The 19,611-nt window shown below is 35.2% G+C and overlaps 1 protein-coding gene across 2 annotated transcripts in view; it reads right to left on the reverse strand.

The window, feature by feature from the left end:
* Positions 1-761: 761 nt before the first annotated feature.
* The window catches only part of sli (slit guidance ligand), an 82,139-nt gene continuing 63,289 nt past the window's right edge, over positions 762-19,611 (reverse strand). For both annotated transcript variants that reach the window (XM_085200484.1, XM_085200483.1), the window contains 33 exons: positions 17,144-17,287; positions 16,659-16,820; positions 16,462-16,532; positions 16,153-16,297; positions 15,663-15,806; positions 15,316-15,387; positions 15,136-15,207; positions 14,987-15,058; positions 14,504-14,667; positions 13,996-14,149; positions 13,460-13,551; positions 12,975-13,101; positions 12,765-12,836; positions 12,403-12,563; positions 11,990-12,119; positions 10,960-11,137; positions 10,659-10,768; positions 10,327-10,496; positions 9,663-9,876; positions 9,135-9,274; positions 8,866-9,035; positions 8,398-8,565; positions 7,988-8,063; positions 7,549-7,650; positions 7,135-7,267; positions 6,837-6,946; positions 6,504-6,617; positions 5,946-6,094; positions 5,585-5,714; positions 5,162-5,236; positions 4,554-4,624; positions 4,106-4,243; positions 762-3,984 (listed from right to left, as the gene is read on the reverse strand). In XM_085200484.1, the coding sequence (XP_085056610.1) occupies positions 3,880-3,984; positions 4,106-4,243; positions 4,554-4,624; positions 5,162-5,236; positions 5,585-5,714; positions 5,946-6,094; positions 6,504-6,617; positions 6,837-6,946; positions 7,135-7,267; positions 7,549-7,650; positions 7,988-8,063; positions 8,398-8,565; positions 8,866-9,035; positions 9,135-9,274; positions 9,663-9,876; positions 10,327-10,496; positions 10,659-10,768; positions 10,960-11,137; positions 11,990-12,119; positions 12,403-12,563; positions 12,765-12,836; positions 12,975-13,101; positions 13,460-13,551; positions 13,996-14,149; positions 14,504-14,667; positions 14,987-15,058; positions 15,136-15,207; positions 15,316-15,387; positions 15,663-15,806; positions 16,153-16,297; positions 16,462-16,532; positions 16,659-16,820; positions 17,144-17,287 (4,135 nt within the window). In that variant the 3' untranslated portion in view covers positions 762-3,879. The remainder of the gene's footprint in view (positions 3,985-4,105; positions 4,244-4,553; positions 4,625-5,161; positions 5,237-5,584; positions 5,715-5,945; positions 6,095-6,503; positions 6,618-6,836; positions 6,947-7,134; positions 7,268-7,548; positions 7,651-7,987; positions 8,064-8,397; positions 8,566-8,865; positions 9,036-9,134; positions 9,275-9,662; positions 9,877-10,326; positions 10,497-10,658; positions 10,769-10,959; positions 11,138-11,989; positions 12,120-12,402; positions 12,564-12,764; positions 12,837-12,974; positions 13,102-13,459; positions 13,552-13,995; positions 14,150-14,503; positions 14,668-14,986; positions 15,059-15,135; positions 15,208-15,315; positions 15,388-15,662; positions 15,807-16,152; positions 16,298-16,461; positions 16,533-16,658; positions 16,821-17,143; positions 17,288-19,611) is intronic.

Here is a 19,611-nt window from a genome sequence, read left to right on the forward strand (position 1 = left end):
TAAATCGTAATTAAAATATTCATGATAAGGGCCGTGTGCGCGACAATCGTGGGCTCCGGTACACTCGGAGGAACGAAATACTTATAATCTCATTTACTCGCTCTGGTAATGAGGCAAAGCGCAACGTTGATTTCCGTCACTCAACTCGCAATACTTCAAAAATTCTGTGGAAAGTGGGTAACAGAAGTGTCTTAATGAGGAATGGAGTGTCAACACTAGATTCTCAGATTTTCTCTATTTATCCTGCTACTTGCGGGATACAGCGTGAAGCGTGGAAATAATCTTTATTTGAATAGACTTAAATATACTCTTGATTCTTGAATGAACATTTCACGACAGTGTAAAAGACTATTTGTGGGTATTTTATAGTTACAAATTAAGAGGGAAAGTCAAAAGTTTCGAAGAACATTGAAATAATGAATAATTTCGAAGAACATTGAAATAATTGAAATAATGAAAAACGAGAAAGAATAGTATAAACAATGTAAGTTATTTTGTCAGTTTCAAATTATTTTCTAATAACCTTTCCCAAACTGTGCAGTTACATAGTATGTACTTATTTATTTTGAAATATGTATGCCATTATTTACCCATTATTATTTATTATATTGTACTTGGCTTTTTACATTTTACTCTCAGTGTAATACTTAGATAAGAATCTAAGTATTACACTGAGAGTAAAATGTACTTTAATAAGTAACATTAACACACTATACTTTAATAAGTAACATTTAAAAGCAAAAGTTAATAAAATACAAATATTATCTAACATCCTCTTTATTACATCAAATAAATTATAAATATTATAGACAATATTACTTTTTAATATTAATAAAAAGCGCATGCATCCGCCTTACTCTGTAGCGACACGTACGAAACTTACATTTAAACTTATTCTATGAGAAATCTTTATTCATAATTATTATCAAAAAAGGTGAATAAAATAAAAAAATCTAGTTTTGTTGTAATTATTGAAGTTATTTAATTATGAATAACAGTTTCTCTTCTAAACAACAAAATTAATACTGAAAAACAAAAGATTTCTACCATTTTGGTAATTTTCACGAAAATCTACCATTTTGGTAGTTTATGGTAGAAAATAAATACGGAATGTTACTAAATGGTTTACTCACTTAACTTACTATCTAGTAATTTACAAAAGGCCTAAAAGCTACACATTAGCAACAAAACTGCAATAAATATAATAAATCTATTATTATTTATTATACATTACAAAAGAACTCTTCAGTCAAACACTATTTTTTATCTAAAAGATAAAATAATGGTAAAAAAATACCGATATGTTGGTTTTTTATGGCAAGGTGATGAAAAAATAAGGTTCGGTTCATACTGTCTTGCTAATGATCTTTATATAATACTAGATGCCCGCCCGCGGCTTCGCCTGCGTGAACTACGTTATTATTAATTTCTGTCTCCGTGAGTACCTACGTCCTATAAGTGACGTCCATGCAAAATTTGAGACTCCTAGCATTTGTAGTAACGAAGTTTCATACAAACTTTCAACCCCAAAAACAACCCCTTAGAAGTCGAATATTGCAAATTCACGTTTTAGCGAGCACCTACGTCCTATAAATAACTCCTATACAAAATTTGAGATTCCTAGCACATGTAGTTTCTGAGATTTCGTGATGAGTGAGTGACCTTTCGATTTTATATATATAGAAGATAGAACTAAGCACCTTTCTTATGTTTGTTTCAAGCTACGCAACTGATTTTAATGCGGTTTTCATTAAAAGAAAGAGTGGTTCAAGAGTATACCTATATGCAGCATACATGCAAGTTATATTTGAGTAAGGCCGACAATATCAACGTTTTGTGATGTGATGTCATGTGAGAAAAAAGAAATAAGTTATAATCGTGTAGCCCTCGCGGGCGAAGCCGCAATGGAAACACTACTTCCTAATCACATCCATATTAGGTTTTAAATATAGGTAATAATAATAGAGGTTAATATTTTGCGAATTAAGACACCTACATTTTCGGAGAACGGCATTCCTCTCATGGACAGCACGTGAGTCGTAGTATTTTGAAGTTGATGCTTATTTTTATACAAATGCATTTTTAAATGCAAATAAATTGGAAGAAAATGCCTGAAAAGAAGTTTACAATCAGCAAGTCAATATGAACCACCTACAAATGTCTAATTTCTAATAAATTACATAATAATAATAATATCATTATAATTAAATGAACACAATAATTGTTTTATTTAAGATAATTTCACATGTAAATGGCAGTTTGCAATTAAGTCTGACGTTTGTCCGAAAATAAAAAATAAAGTGTAATTATAAAAATGCGTAACTTGTTGTTCATTTTTTTATAAGTTAAAGAAAATAGTATGCATTTATTGCCCCTTTTAAAATGTTTCAAATATTTTTAAGTTTTGTATGAGATATGTACTATGAAGAGACAACTCAATTACTTCTTTCATTATTCTTAAGTTACTTATTTTTATAAATAAACAACCTGTATATAAAAAAAAAATATTAATTAAATATAAAAATGAATATATTTGAACATTCATGTATAAAAAGGATTTTTACATTAAATTATATTTTTAAATTATTACTTTTAAGTGTAAAAAGCACAGATAATAAATATTTAAATAATATACAAACTAATACAGATTATAAAAGACAGAGTTAGCCTCCAGGGCTTAAATTTAACAGTAAATATTAACCTATTTGAGTATATTAAATAATCTAATTGGTTACAATATTAGATCTAAAGTACATACAAAATCTTATCAAAATCGGTAGTTCTAATTTTGAGAAGTAATCAGAATCAGTTCAAATAAAAGAAAATAACTTATATTTATCTATTTCTTTCCTTTTTGTATAGAGAGAAAGGAATTAATGTCATAGATAAAAGAGGTTGGTTAACAATTTGTATGACAGTACTCAACCATTTTTTTGTATTAAAGTCTGTTCATCATATAATTATGTATATTAATGTTTATATATCAATTTCAGTCCTGTAAATAAGTTCAAATAAATGTTAAAATAAAAACAATTCAAATATATAGTCTTTAGTTTTTTATTTTAGGCCATATATAGGCAGAAATGAACAGATTTAGACCTACACCTTTTGTGTTTCAGTACAGATAAAAATATAAACACTATTGACATTATTGTCTGTGGTTCTTCGTTGATTTGCTTTAAATATAAAAAACAAACTTCTTTATAAATAAATTACTAAAAATATAAAAATTAGTTTATTTTAAATGTCACATCACATTCAACTACAACAGTTGCTTTTATTAGTGCACTGATTGTCTCACTCGCACATCAACTAAATGCCATATATTAGAGTGAGATGGCTAGACGAAACATATTTTACATGTATTAAGAATAATACTATAAATACAAATGAAAGAGACAGCTATATGTTAGAGTGAGTTTCTAGTTTGCATCTTATTTTAGGGGTGAAAATTGTAATTTTGCACAGAGACAACGTCACCAAGCAATAATGTTAGATAAGAATCTGTACAAATATTATGAAGCTTATAGAATTTGGTTGGTTGATTGCGCTTATCTCGGGAATTGGGTGTGTTGCATAGCCCAATTATCGAGGAAGCTATATTATGTTCATAAGTTTAAAGTCGCTTACTGTACTTACGGTCGTACTTACCCCGGTAAAAGGTCTCAAAAGTTCATTTAGTGATTTGGGCATCACGTTAGAACAGAATTTTATTTATTTTTTTATTTCTAAGTACCATATTTTGAATTTGGTCACTTCATAGTTGAACCTTATTAAATTTATTGCTCGGTGAGAATTATTAACGAAATTCCTCTAGATATGGTATACAGATTGGCTTCTAGTCTTTTGTTTTTTGATTGGTTGTTTAATTTTGTCTGTTTAATGAAAAGGCGTGTTTTTAGAGCATTTCTTACCGCAAGCACACTTGCGTACTATTTCAATGTCTTTGGTGTATCTCGTGCCGTCGGAGCAGACTAGGCGTATCTGAAAATTAAATAATAATTATTATTATACAAAAGGGTCAGCAGAATTTCCCCCCAAATTGAAGCTAAAATTATTAATTATTTAGACAAAACCGTATATCTAACATAGTTTTTGAACCCACCTTCCTCTTCTTAGTCTTCCTGGCGGCGCAACAAGTGTTCTTCCCGCAGGTGTTGGGCGCGCGTACTGTGCATTTAGCGCCGCGGACTGGTCGACGACTGCGACAGGACCCCTCCGTTATATAGTCGCGAGTTGCTTCCTGTGTAGGGTGGAAATTAATTTATTTTTAACATCTTAATTATTTATAAAGTAAACAATAATATGTTTTCCAAGTTAACGCTTTATCCCGCATATGGGTAGGTTAAAAAAATGTAGTGTTAAGACAATTTCCTTTAACACCAGTGCGGAAATGGCAATAAATCATTGACGCGAGAAGGAATTGAACTTATAACCATCGTGTTTACTCGAAACTCAAAATCGCACTTTATTTAATAATAAGCAATGGATTGATCCATTGGCCCCAAAATATTATGTAAAATATTCATGTTTATTATTTTTTATTTATTTACCTTTCTACAGGGTGTCTGTGCGGGGGGCTGCGCGGGCGCTTCATCTGGATATTGCTTCTGGGCTGGTGCAGCTGTAACAAATATGAAAATGTTATAATATAAAATATATCATATGATAATATACACTAAATATTAAGTAAGTTTTTGTCCAGCATAACAAATATTTATTTTTGTTTCATGCTTTAGTCCGCACATAGCAGGGTAGGTAGAGGTTATCTGGGAACCTAGTGTCAAGATATTCTGTTCACATTAAGACTTCTGAAAATCACTTTTAAATTCCGGAAACATTGTATGTCGTTTGGCGGAATTCAGTTTTGGTCACATAACCTATTAAAAAAACAAACATATATTTTATTTTCACAGTAAATTAATTTTGAACCGACTTAAATTATTCTTAAATTTGCATTAAGTATGTGCGCGACAAATGGATGAATAACTCGATATGCCGCCAACATGATGCAATCAATCTAATGGGTTCTCATTATAGGATGCGGTTGAAATGAACAAGTTGATGAGATAGATACAATTATAGATATAATAACTTTGGACTAAACATAACATATTATAAAAATGTAACCTGCAACCAGTATACAACAAGTTAGACCCACCTGGCGATGCTTGGACGTTGCTAAACACTTGTTTTCGAGGAGGTAATTTCGACTGAGTTATGACTGGAGCTCCTCCTATAACATTATCAATTGTTTAAAATCAAAGTTTTTTATTTGAATTTTCATTTCTTTCTGGTAACGCGCAATCAAAAGCGCAGCATTGATTTTCACCACCAAACATGTACTGCCTCGATAATCTCTGACTACCCTACCATGTGCGGGTTTCAATGTGAAGCAAAAAATAAATCCAAAAAAACCAGATGGAAAAAGGTAGATCAAAACTCCCATGGCTTGGAAGTAATAAGTAAAAACCTTATGATTCTGCCTATTATGCCTGCCTAGAATATACATTCTAGACCAGGTCGATGTTCATCATCATTTTATCATCATTTATAATGATAATGTCTAAAAAGTGTTTCTCACCAACGGAGGCGCGGAGCTCGCACTGCGCGCCCGTGGTGCCGGCGCGGCACCGGCACGTGTAGTCGGAGCGCGACGCCGGTTCGCGTACGCAGCGTCCGCCGCGCGCGCACGGGTTGGGGATACACGGGTCCTGCAGCAGGACGGAATATACAAAATAATTAATTGATGATATTATTATATACCTTAGTAACCTATTATAAAGATTATTTTAAGAGCCCGTCACAGTCCCACGGATGGGGAACGTATGGGTCGGGATTTCAAAACTGTGTTGCACTCATTCACACGCCTTCCTCAAGAACTGAATACTGTTACACTATTTACATTTTTATGATTTTTTAAATTATACTTTTATAACTCTCACCGGTTCATGAGCACCGTCTTCTTGCAGTACGTGCGCGGCGGCGGTGATAGCGGGTTCATCTCCGCCGCAGCCAGCGCGCGTCCGAGAACTGCGGAGGGCGTTCACGAAGTCCACGCGCTTGTGGTTGATCCATGCTTCTTTCAGGCAACCTGGTGGAGGAAATATAATTTAAATTGATACGTGATATTTAGTGGTCAGAGTGCAGGGACGGTAACCAAAAGGTGATTTCGCAGGAAACAATTTTTCAAATTAATTATTTAATGAGAACGAAATGGTATTTGCCTAAATTACTTAATTATTTATATGCAGATTTATATGCGTGACATTTGTCTCACACCCATCACTTGATATTAGATATTTCTTAACTCTAAAGTAATTATTATTTAAAATAATTAATATTTTAATTTGAATAATTTGAATTTATATTTAATTAAATTTATTTAAATTATTTACAAAAAATGTGATTTTTTTCTATAGTCTATTTAAATTCTAGACATTACATAAAATTTGCAAATAGTGCTTTAAAATCAACTTAATATAAAACATTACTAAGCTCACCTTTGAAACTAGTGATGTTCCTCAAATGCCACTTACTGAAGGCATCCTTAGCGACATCCGAGGGTACTCCCCCCACGAACATCGGCCTTTCCAGACGTAAATACTCTTTGCTACCTGGAAAATTATGTAAATTTATAAAATAATACACTTTTTAATATGGCATCATTAAAAAGCAGGCCCTGATGCAGGAATAGAATCTACAACTATGGCACAAAAATGTTTCGCAACTTGTTCATTGGTTACATACAGTAACCATTGATTGGCAGTAACAATTAATCATTTCAATTTTGTGGCAAAATAGTAAAGCACTAAATTTCATAATCACTATCTCACCTTCATTAATAATAGACCTGGCGGGTCCGTCGTCGACACGTAGAGTGAAATTTTTCTTAACAGCTATAAGTTCTGCTTTGTGGTAGTTGCCATCAGATACCATTTCGAAACTGTAATATATTTGTTTTAATATTAGACTGTGGGTCCGGTTCCCATTCACGGCGTGGGAGTCCGCCGCTCAACCCTCTCAATGTCTCGAAAATTGGGTGAGTGTCTTAACACTAGGTATGCAAGAAAAAAAATCCTTGCGAAGTTCATGTTCATATTCATAAATATTTTTTCTCTTTTTATCACTTACCTGTACATAGTGGAAGTGGGGTGGTTGCCAACGTCGTAGCTGATACGTATCCTACCGTTAAATAATTCAACAGCGAGGTGTTCGTTGTCTCCAAAATACATGAGAACACCGTGCAATTGCTTTGTGCTGAACACTGGAGGAAGACATTTCAGTTTTAATAAATATAAAATTGTTGTAAGTATTATATTTCCAGAATAGTGAAAGAAAATAACAGATAGAGATAGAGAAAGACAAAAGGGTTTAAAAAGTAATAGCGATCTCTGACAACTTTTGAAGACTGTAATTTAGGTCTAGCAGATACGAGTTGGTGTAAAAGAATATTGATATTGTAGAGATTACTATACCAATAAATAAACAGATTTGAATCCGCAATCTAACAAAAGAAAATTTTGCGTAATTAAATGAAATAATTACCGAGAGTGACATTGGCTTGTGGAGCGGTGCGCAGGGGCTCCAGCTCCACGAGCGAATCATTGTAGTTGAATGTGAGTGACGTGAGGTATTCACAGAGGCGACCTGTAATGCCAAAAATACAGGTATCTTTATACAAAATGGACAATTTCATTTATTCAGTCTCACGAATTGCCTGCATATAGCAGGGTAGGTAGAGAGCCTAATCTAATAGATTTGCACCGTCCTTCCAGTTTGTGTGATAATGCGTGTTGATTAGCGGAATTCAACAGCGCGTTTTATCTTGCTAGAGCGGATAAACAAAACTAACTTACAATATAATCATTTCTTCAAGTGGCAATCTACCTCACAATTAGAACGGTTACAGCCAAAATATAAAATGTATTATACTAGTTATAATTTTCAATGAATTTAAGCAGACGAAGTTGCTTTTTGGTCTTACCGGAATAGCCGGGCGCACACTTGCACAGGTAGTCGGAGTGCGGGGCCAGCAGCGCGCGGTCCATCACGATGTCGTCCTGGAGACCAGGTACTGATATTTAATTATACACCCCTTTTACTTTTGCGATTTACAAGAACCAAGGGCTTATTTTTTGTAAGTAGGCAGAGAGAACCTAAGTTAAATCTCAAAATTTTCTCTCGTGGATTGCCAGCCAATTTGGCAATACTCAATTCTAGATTTTCTTTTATAACATAGTAGAAAAGTAAATATTTTAAATATCTTTGTATATCTTTAAGTAGGTAGAGTAAAGTGTTTTTGAAGTATATGTATATAAATATGATAGATAAATATTTATCGATATCGAAATAATTGAATAAATACAGTTTGATTTTCTAAAAAAAATGACGCACATGTAACGCGACAGCGGGCAGATAGCACACGCCGTGCACGCAGTCGTGGTGCGCGCAGGGCGACGTGCCGAGCGCGGCGTGCGGCGCCGCCTCGCAGTAGCGGCCCGCGTGCCCGTTGGCGCACGCGCACTTGTACTCGTCCAGCCCGTCTATGCACGTCGCGCCGTTCTGGGGGGATTATTATAATCATTAAGAAAACTATACAATATCAACAAATTAAACTTTAAATTGAATTTCGAATAATTGCGTTTTGAGTGACGGAACACAATGCTTTGAACAACTCTCAACAAGATGTTGAGGCAAAGAACTTTGCTCAACACCAGAGCGAAGAAATGAAAATATGAAATATTTAATTTCCTCGAAATCGAATCGAACCCCCAACCTGTCGTGCTTGCAGTCATACGCTTGCGCCCCTGTGCCACGAGTGACCTCCAGACATCTACCAAGTCACTCATATAATAGACTAACCTGACACATATGATTGATACAATCGTCCGCGTTGACAGTGCAGTTCTGGCCGGAGTACCCGCGCGGGCACGTGCACGCGTAGTGGCTGGTGTGGTCGACGCACAGCGCCCCGTTGGCGCACGGGTTGAAGTGTTCAGTGCAGAACGGAATTTTCCTCTCGCAGAATTCACCTGTTTTAGTTGAATGTTTCATTAATGTATATTTTCAGCTGCAGTATATAAGGGATGAAGCAGCATTCTTTCTATCATATAAATAAGTAAAATACAAACCCATAAACCCAGGAGCGCATTTACAAGTGTAGCCCTCGAGGTGATCCACGCAGGTCGCGTTGTTCTGACACCGGTGCGCCACACAGTCGTCGATGTCCACCTCGCACCGGACGCCGGTGTAGCCAGCGTGACACGCGCAACTAAAATATATTATATTATTCTAGAAAACGTATATATTTAACAAATCTGAACGCGCGATAGCGGAACTTGAGCCCTTTTTTTAGATTTGCATGTTGAGTGGCGGAAGTCAACGCCATGCTTTGCCTCGTTTTTGCAGATAAAAATATATCTACAATTACAAAATTTTCCCTTTTATTACGAGAAATATTATCTTTCACGATCATTCTTTGGCCAACTTCTATGGAGAGTTTTTGATTTTGACGTATATTTGCTATTATAAAAATAACGGTGAATACGTCCCAATGATTAAATTCAATGAGTTCATCAGTTACAATAACAAACAATCACGTAAACCTATACCCAATCATTCCATACAAAAAAACAGAGAAAGATAGAGAGTGAACTCACTGAAAGCGTCCCTCCTCCAACAGCTCACAGACACCAAACGCACACGGTGACCCGTAGCAGGCGTCTATCTGGTGCTGGCACACGTCGCCGTGGAAGCCGCGCGCGCAGGCGCAGGTGAAGCCTCCGTTGGAGGTGGCGCGACAGGCGCCGTGGTTATGGCAAGGGTTGCGGTAGCAGCGGTCGCACTTTGATATCACGTCGGCAGGCGGGTCGTCTGGTTACGGGTACGGGTACGGGTTTCATTTAGTTTTTTTTATTTTTTATGGTCCCTACCATGTCACCAGTCCTTTTCAGGACTGAGGTCTTAACTTAAGTAAACTGGTTTTAAATTATTCGACGTTAAAAAAACATATAACTTCTTATTATTTGGAAAAAAATATTTGATTTTGACATATTATTGTTTATTTAAATTTTGTTGCTTAACGCTGTAGCCTACAAATAGTAGGCATCTTACTTATAGAATACAGCGTGGTGGGTTAGATTTCCCATCGGGAGAATTATTTACTTTTATTTCGCCGTACGTCACTTATTACGTAATTAATATCTTAAAAAGTTAGGCGATACGTGAGGAGCGGAGTGTCTTACCACTAGGTTCCCTCTGCCGACTTTGCTATATTCGGGATACAATGTGAAACCAAAGAAAACTAAATGATATAATACATACCTTTACATACAAAAGAACTGGAACTAGTGCTCAGCACCAACTTATCCCTCATCGGTGGAGGGTCGGCACATCTCGCTATTCCAGCCTCCACGTACTCGCCTGCCACTTTCACCCACTCTGACAGCCAGCGGATGGAGCAATCGCAGTATAGTGGGTTCGAACCCAGCGCACTAGAGGAAAATGTATAAAATAGTATATCCTATTAAAATTGTAAATTATGCATGTATGTCCTATTTCACGTAAAAACTACTGAACGGAGTTGGAAATTTTTCAGTAATATAGCTTATACATTAGAATAATACATAGCATACTATATAATTAAAACAACTTACACATGAGATATGGATTCCAAATCTCTGAACACCCCGTCAGCTAGCATCGATATGTTGTTGCCGTGAAGAGACAGCACTCGAAGTTGAGTTAGACCTTTGAGGGCGTCGCGCTGAAATTATATTTCATGTTTTATTTTTTTACTGATAAAAATCGAAATATTATCATTCCCCTAAGTGGGAATCGAACTAACAACTATCACATGTATAATCAAGTTCGCGAAGTTCTTTGTTTATAGGGATAGAAGATAGAATTTTCACCCGTTTTCAAGATATTGTGAGTCGAATAAAAACATAAAGTTACCTGCACACATCTCAACCTATTGTAACTGACAATCAGAGTCGACAGTTTCGTCAGTCCTTCAAATGTGTTATTGGAGAGAACACTTATTTTGTTGTTAGACAGGTCGAGGCGGGTCAGTTGTGTAAGGTGCCTTATTTGGTCTGGTGAAATGCTTGTTATTTCGTTTGATTCTAAATATCTGAAAAAAAAATGTAAATGGTTACCTGATAGTAGATTCAATACTTCGGTATATTATAAAATATTATTATAATACTTCACTAGCAATTTTCAAAAAAACACAAAAGTACACAACACTTTGCTTGTTTACCAGGGCGCGAAGTGAAAATCTATATATATAAAAGGACTTGTCTTCACTGACTGAGGTAAGACGCACGCACAGCCGTAACCGCTGTGCGTAGAAACGTGAAATCTGGACAGATGTTTAGTTTCGTAATCTGGACATCCACTAAGAAGGGATTTTGAAAGATGTTATCTCTAAAGGGGTGAAATAATGGTTAAAAGTTTGTATGGAAAAAAATTTAAATCGGCACCAATTTTTATAAAATTTGAAATTTAGATTTTTAAAAGTATTTAATTGAACACGTGTTTCATCGTTTTCTAGAATTCTCCCCCTAAGGGTGCAAATAAGGGGTTAAAAGTTTGTATAGATTTTTTTTAAATCGGCACCAATTACTATAAAATTTGAAATTCAGACTCTTAAAAGTATTTAAGTGAACACATGTTTCATGGTTTTCTAAAATTCACCCCCTTAGGGTGCAAATGAGGGGTTGAAAGTTTGTATGGAAAAATCTTTAAATCGCCGCCGATTTTTATAAAATTTGAAATTTAGACTCTTAAAGATATTTAATTGAACACATGTTTCATGGGTTATTAGAATTCACCCCTAAATAAGCTAGCGAAGCTGCGCGCGTCCGCTAGTATTAAATATTTCATTTCCTCGAGTGGCAATGGAGTCCACAATCTGTCGCGTTTATAGTCGCACGTATATATACAATAATATATATTTCTTACAAATTGTCCAAAAACTCACAATTCCGTAGTATAAGGGGGTATTCTTGCCGGCATCGAGGCGAGACGTGCGCGCGCGCACCGCACCACGGTGCCCGCACACGAGCACCCTGCAGGACAGTAGTCGTCTGGCAGACAACCTTTATCCTCCGCTGGACACAGAAAATATATTTTTTATAGAATAACCTGTATAGTTTCATAGTTGTATGGAAAATGTTTTTTATACGTGCTGTGAAATTTCATGTGAGGTATAAAGATATGGCTTCTATTCCCATTTGAAATTAGAAGTAAAGTTGGAAAAAAGTTACCTAAACTTTCATGTGCTGAGAGTGAGGAACTGATTAAACATTTCCATCTCTAAATTTATCTATGTGGGGGACACATATATATTCAAACAAAAGCGCAAAATAAATATTTCTCTACTAATATACTCACATGTACACTTAAAATCAGCCAGCTCCAGGTGATGCAACTCGGTGCCTCTCAACGAAGGTGGTTGGGAACAACTGGCTCCGGTGGACAGTCTTCTGGATCTCAACCACACACTGACCCAAGATATGTGACAGGTGCATTGGAACTGGTTGTTTGTTAGAGATCTGGGAGGGGTAATATTTTATATATAGGGTGATCCGTTTAACTACACTTCTATACTGATATTATAAAGCTCAAGCTCGCTCTTTTTTTTTAGTTAAAATTATAAAATTGGTTTTGGTGTTGAATAATCCAATTATCGATGATGATTTTAAGTCAATCGTTTCTATGTAACTGATTTACTTTATATCAAGTACAATACTTACAAAGATGTCAGTAAGTTGAGATGGTCGAACGATCCTGGCGTGATGCATCTTATCTTGTTATCTGTTAACGATCTAATGAGACAAATAAAGACATATAATATTAATTAAATTAAATTAATATTAATGAATCGCTCTTTACATATATTGATAGTGGAAAAAAAACGTTTATATAATATTAACGTTTTAAATGTTTTTTTAATAAACACTTACAGCGTAGTAAGACTGTGTAATCCAAAGAACATTTTATCAGTGACTGTTTGCAGCAAGTTGCCATCAAGCAATAGTTCTTGTACCGACGCGGCGCCGTCAAACGCATTGTCTTCTACCAATGTTATACCTAGAAAGAGGAATATTACAATACTAAATATTATCTTGATATAACTATAAATATATGTACGAGTTTATAGTGATGCGGGACAGTAAAAAAAGTTGTTGTGGGTTTGATGAAAACTAGAAAAGTAAGTAAGTTCACTGTTAGGATCACAGGTATAGCATCCGACTGGAAACGCGGCAGTTGTATTCAGTAGCCACTCAGAATAACGAATTATTTTCATTTTTTCATTCTAGTATCATTTGATTATTTACTCTCTGCCTACTACTACTATCAAGAATAATAAATTCGGCTTTAAATTGCGCCATTCAGTACTAGTTGTATATTTTGTTTATTGTACATATATAAAAGAAATTGTACGTACCATTATTCCGTAAATCTAATTTCGTTAGATCTGGTAGTCTTCCAAATAAACCATCTGACTTGATCTGACCTAGATTGTTGTCCGGCATAATTCTGAAACGGATATAAAATATAATTAAGGTATCCATGCCAAATAAATCTCAAAAATATGTTAAAATTCTGTAAAAATAATCAGTTTTTTATATTAAGGATTATAATATTTGAGATAAAGTATAAATAAATAACGTAGCGGGACTCAAACCTCCGTCTTTCGGAATCCATCCAAGCACTTTAACTGCTAAGCAAAATGCGTAAGAATTTCCACAATTTCGGAATAAGAAGCATATAAGAGTTTCAACGTAGCTTGACGTATGGTTTAGTGGTCAGAGCACTTTACAATCTTTAGAAAAACTTAAACTAACTAGACTTTAAAAATTAAATATTAAAAAGCACGCTTTATCTTCTAAACAATATGGTCTTATTTTATAAAAGTATAAAGTCATTTTATGACCATAATTCTTAACTAATTCTGCAATAAATATTTCATAAAGCACTCACAACGCATAAGTACTGAGAGGCAGGTCCCTAGGCAGGTCAGCGAGGGCTGCGCGCGCGCACGCCACGCGAACGCGTCCGGGCGGCGAGCGCGAGCACGCGCACGGCGTGGGGCACGGGGGCTCGTCGCCGCACGTGTCGGGGGTGTCCTCGCCGGCTGTGGGGTGAATGTGTGTAATGATGACTAAAACTTTATATTATATAGCTTATATTAATTACCTCAAAAATGACAGACTTATTTAAAAAATCATAAAATGAAAAAAACGAAAATGAGACTTGAGTCGTGGAGTGGCTCAGTGTTTGACGCGAGGGTTGTGGATCCGGTTCCCACTAGGGGAAACGAATTATTTTCATTTCCGTGATCTGCTCTCTTGCTATGTTTTGAAAATTAGGTGGACATTGGGAGTATCGTAACACTAGGTTTTACGACACTTCATTATATTCTTCTTAAAATTTATATTGTTATTAATCTGTATTCGTGATACAGCGTGAACAAATATCAAGTACTCACGTTTACATTTAAAGTTCTCCTCTCGCAATGCATCGATTCGTTTCCTATTCATTCGTTTTGGTGAATCGCATTTCGCTCCAGAAGTTTCTATTGGGTTTTTTCTTAAGTACGCCGCCAGCCATCTTAAGGAGCAGTCGCAGGAAAACGGATTTCTGCCTAGATGTCTGGAGAAAAGAAGATCTACTGTTTAAACAGTATTGTAAACGTCGGGTAAACATTATCTTTTTAAATCATATTATTTAATTATCCATGGTTCCAAGTTTTAACATGCTATCAATATTTAAATGTATTAAATTTATGTTTAAAACTATTTGAATTCCCAGGACATACAGAATAACAAAAAATAATAATAGTACCTTCGTAGAACATAAATAGAACAGTAAGGAACTTTTTTTTTCATTTGGTTCATTTTATTAAAAACTGTTATTATTTTTTATGCAATTTTAAATGTTCTCTTTGATGTGTAGTAGTATAGTTACTTACAACGTTTGTATGCCAGTGAGAGAGTCGAATGTGCCATTCTGCAGAGTCCTTATATTATTATCGTACAGAGACCTGAAGAATGAGAAATTGTAGGTATTTTTTAAAGGCATCGTGAATATTTATTTGGGAATTATTGAAATAATACTTACAATAATTTTAAACTTTGCAAGTCCCTGAAGGTGTCTTTACGTACACAAGTGATTTCATTCGAATTCAGTAATCTGAAAAAATAAATAAAAATAGCGACAGATCATTAAAATATTTTAGATAAATTGGATTCTTTCAGGATGATTTCATCATAAATAAGGTTTTTTATTTAGGAAACTTACAAGAGTTGTAATGATGTTAGGCCATGAAAAATCCCAGATGGCAGATCTTTTATTTTATTTCCATAGAGGACCCTGTAAATTAAAAATATATAAATAAATTCAAAATATAATTATTGTTTTCCCATCGTGATTTTGAAACGTACTTGACTTATCACGGTGTTAATGGTTGTAAGTTCAAATCCCAATTAGTGAAAAGTCACTTAAAATCTTAGATTTACAAATTATTTCTTAATTCAATCTTAGATTTAAAAATAAAAACTGTTATTAATATTATTGTTAAAATATTAATAAGTAATTAATTATATATATATTTATTTTACTATAATTAGTGCAGATAAAAAACTTACAAAGAAGTCAAATGCGTTAAACCGTTGAATGCATCGGCGGCCATTTTGGCGATTTTATTATTTGACAGATCAATTCTGGCGACCCTCTTGACAGCTGAGAACGCGCCCGCGCCCACCTCGGTTATCTCGTTCTGTTCCAAGCGACTGGAAAAAGATAGATTACTTAAGTAATACAGCAGGCGTACGGGAGTATTGCGTACTGTACAAGAAAGAAAATAATGAAATGCAAGAAAAAATTCTAAAATCAAATCTGCTAGATAGATGGCAACTATCTATCTAAGGCTAATTTAAGGGCGGCCAAGGGTCGATGCGTATTAGATAAATTTTAGTAAAAAATGAATGATGAGATTTAGTTGAAAACAGAAGCCGTCTGTAAATAGAATGGTAGTGGGTACGATTCTCGCTGGAGACATGATTATATCTAAATTATTTTCACTTCTCTGCTCTGGTACAACAGCAACTTCCACAGTAAAACCTACCGAATACTTACATCTCAGTCGCTCTATGTGGAATAGTAGTGGGTAGTTCAGTAAGCAATTTCTCCCTACAGTCGACAGTACCGTCCGGAGAACATCTACAGGGTGGTGGACAGCGTGGTTCCGCTGAACACTCTGTAGTTATTGCTGTTGTGGGCCCTGTAAATAGATTTTTTTAGCTTCACGCTGCACGTTACCATAATTAATAAGGGGGTGTAGATTAGAATATGGTAGTATTAAATTGATAAATAACCAAGTTTTATACATTTAATACTTTACTTTTTGGTAATTATTTTAAATAGTAAGTAAAATTGTATTTAAACCTGTGCATGTTAGTTCGTGAGCCTCTAGCTCCGTGAGAAGGGCTCCTCTGAGTGTAGCAGGTGCTTGGCATCTGAAAGAAAATATAATTGCGCGTTGAGATAGAGCAGCAGCATAGTCATAGGAAACCTAGTGTCAATATAGTAAATATTTATTTTTGTAAAGTAAGTATTCAATGGTTCACTAGTTAAAAACTCACCTTGCCCCAACACCCTGTATACCGGCCGCCCTTACAGCCGCCGACAGACGTGCGACACGACAGTCGCACACGACAGGATTGTCTGTCAGTCGCAGTGTGTGGAGGCGCGCGACTGACGCGGCTTCCAGGGATAGGTAGGTCAAGTTGTTGTTGTTTAGTGTTCTAGAAAGGGATAAAATTATTTAAATTTAAATGAATTATTTCAATATTATTAATTAATAGTTTTTAGATACTGTGGTTTCACGCTGTATCTCATATATATGCGAGGATAGGCAGCGAATCCAGTGTTAAGGCACTCCTTTCCTCATTTCCCAATTACTGAGATATTGCACATGGAGTGGCAGAACTCAACGCCGAGTTTTGTCTTGTTACCCGAGCAAAGAAATCAAAAATAATAAATTCAACAACGCCGCATATACATCAGACCTTGTGCCGCTGCGCGAAGACGGTTCCTAGTATTTATTTGTTTTTATATGAGCACTTACAAAACTTCCAAGCTTTTCAAGTTCTCCAAAGCTTTTTCGTCGATACATTTCAATTGATTCCCGTCCAAGTGTAAACTTTTCAGTGCGGTCAGACCTCGAAATGTCCTTCGGCTGATTGCAGTAAGTTCGTTGCGGCTTAGGTCTCTGGAAATTAAAAAAAAAATTAGCTGTCTCTTTCTTATGTTAACTTTAGATATATCTTTCGTTGTCATAATAAGTATGTCTTGTCGTTTTGTATGACCATCCAAAAAGGAAAATAAAAAGTTTTAAGATTTGTTGTTAATAGCAATGAAACTAAATATTTTGTTTAAAGTTTAAATATATTTATTTAAATATGGTTAATTATTGTGCATTCAAATGTCATTTATGTATTGTTTATAGTCATAATATCGACATTCTTAACAGACTTCAATATTAAATTATTTACAAATTGGTGTTAATAAGACCAGACGAGGGTACTAACTTGTTTCGAACAAGTTAACAGCCCTCAAAAAAATATTTTTGGGGGATTGAAATTAATTATTTTTTAACACCCCTTCAGGACAAATAAAAAAACGTATCTCTGCTTTACTAAAAGAAAATAAAAAAAATAATGAGCTTCTTATTTTATCGTTAATTAGAGGCCAGTCGTGGCGCAGAGGTACATGCGTGTGATTGTAAACGTGACAGGTTGTGGGTTCGAATCCCACTCACGGAACTGTACATTTTCGCATTGATATGGAGGCAAATAGTGACGGTGAGTTCCTCCACACTTACACTATACAGTGTCTTAACACTAGGTTCTCAAGTTCCCTCTACCTACCCTGCAATGTACGGAATATAGCGTGAAGCTAAATAAAATTACAACCTTTTGACAGAATTCAGCACGTTGTGTATTGAGTGTAACTCAACGCCGCATTCTCTCAAGCGGGAATAGAACACGTAACCGGGACCGTAACATATACGTAGATGCTTTACCATTGTCTCACGATTAATTACTCAACACGCAGTCTGTCGGATTTTTTACGTAGTAGTGCATTGGGAACAAAGTGTTTTGTCACTACATTCCCTCCCCCCTTGCTTATAGAAGAAGAAGAAGTTAATAAATGGCCTACAATCCTATATTCAACGATATAATTACCACTTATATTATTACCATACTATATATAAAGATATATAAGTAGTTCGTAGTTCGTACATTTCAGCTCGGGCCACGAAGCTCTTGGCACGCGATCGTTAAAATTTCACGAACTTCAAACTATCATATTCAGCCAGATGGATAAGGCTTTTGAATGTTTAATGTTCGTTTTTAATCTTTATTCGTTAACAGATTTTTTTATTTTGTGTTAAGACACTCCGCTGTGAAATTTCTGCATATTTTGACATATTACGTGTTTTTATTCTGCCTTCACGCTGTTTCCCTACCAAGAATCGCCGAGAACTTAAGTTCAGAACTTAAGTCTGCGTGTTGAGTAACGGTGTTTAACGCCTCTGTCCATCTTGACGAGAGCAAGGAAAATATATATTTTTTAAATATAGTCATTTCCGCGAACGAGAATCGAACCTACAACTTCACTAACGCAACCAGTGCTTTTAAATTCAGATGCTGTCTTCTTCGTAACGTCGTAACGAACAATCAAAGTAACTAAGCGAAGATAATAAGAAAATTAATATTAATGAAATCAAATCATATCCATATTGTGATAGCTTTTAGGGTATCTGTCGAAAATTGCTAGCTATCTGTTTCGTCTGAATAATTAATTGCGTTCCCGATTGGGCGGCGCTACGCTGTTGAGTGGGAAAATTGTGGATACGGCGTTTTAATTGTATGGAAATATGAAATTTGTATGAAAATGTATGGATTTATTATTTAATTTTTATGGGTTGTGAGCGCGTCGGTTGTGGATTCTATTCGCATTCGGGGGTATGCATTATTTAATTATATTATACAACACGAATTATCACGAGGTTTGGGAAACGGAGAGTCAGTACACTTCTATATGCGGGATACAGCTTGAAAATATTTTTTAAGTAAGTTTAAATTGTCCGATAATACAACATAGATACCATCTCCAAATATTTCAACTTCCTGTATCCTTCGCTAGCGGAAATCAATTACTCTATCGTTATATATTATTAATATTTGATGAGAATCGGAGGTCTTTTGTTCTTTAAGTGTAATACAAGGTTCAAGCATTTGGATTTGTTTATTTTTGAATCAATTAAAATTGTTTCATACTTTTCTAATTTGGAATATTTGTTAAAGTATTTGTATATAAAGACTAGTTTTTATCCACGGTTCTACCCGTGTGGTCCAGTGAAAATATCGGAAGTTGTGTATGACACATATAATCTATGCAGTTACGAACAGTCCAATCAACACGAAAACTTCTCAAAACGAAAAACTCAGGGTACGGAGTGTTTTAACATAAATATCCCTCTGCCCACCTGCCACATGCAGAATTCGGCGTGAAGTTAAAAGAATACTT

The sequence above is a fragment of the Heliconius melpomene genome, chromosome 17, assembly GCF_056956725.1.
Source record: "Heliconius melpomene rosina isolate 202511_hmr_F chromosome 17, ASM5695672v1, whole genome shotgun sequence".
NCBI classification, from domain to species: domain Eukaryota; kingdom Metazoa; phylum Arthropoda; class Insecta; order Lepidoptera; family Nymphalidae; genus Heliconius; species Heliconius melpomene.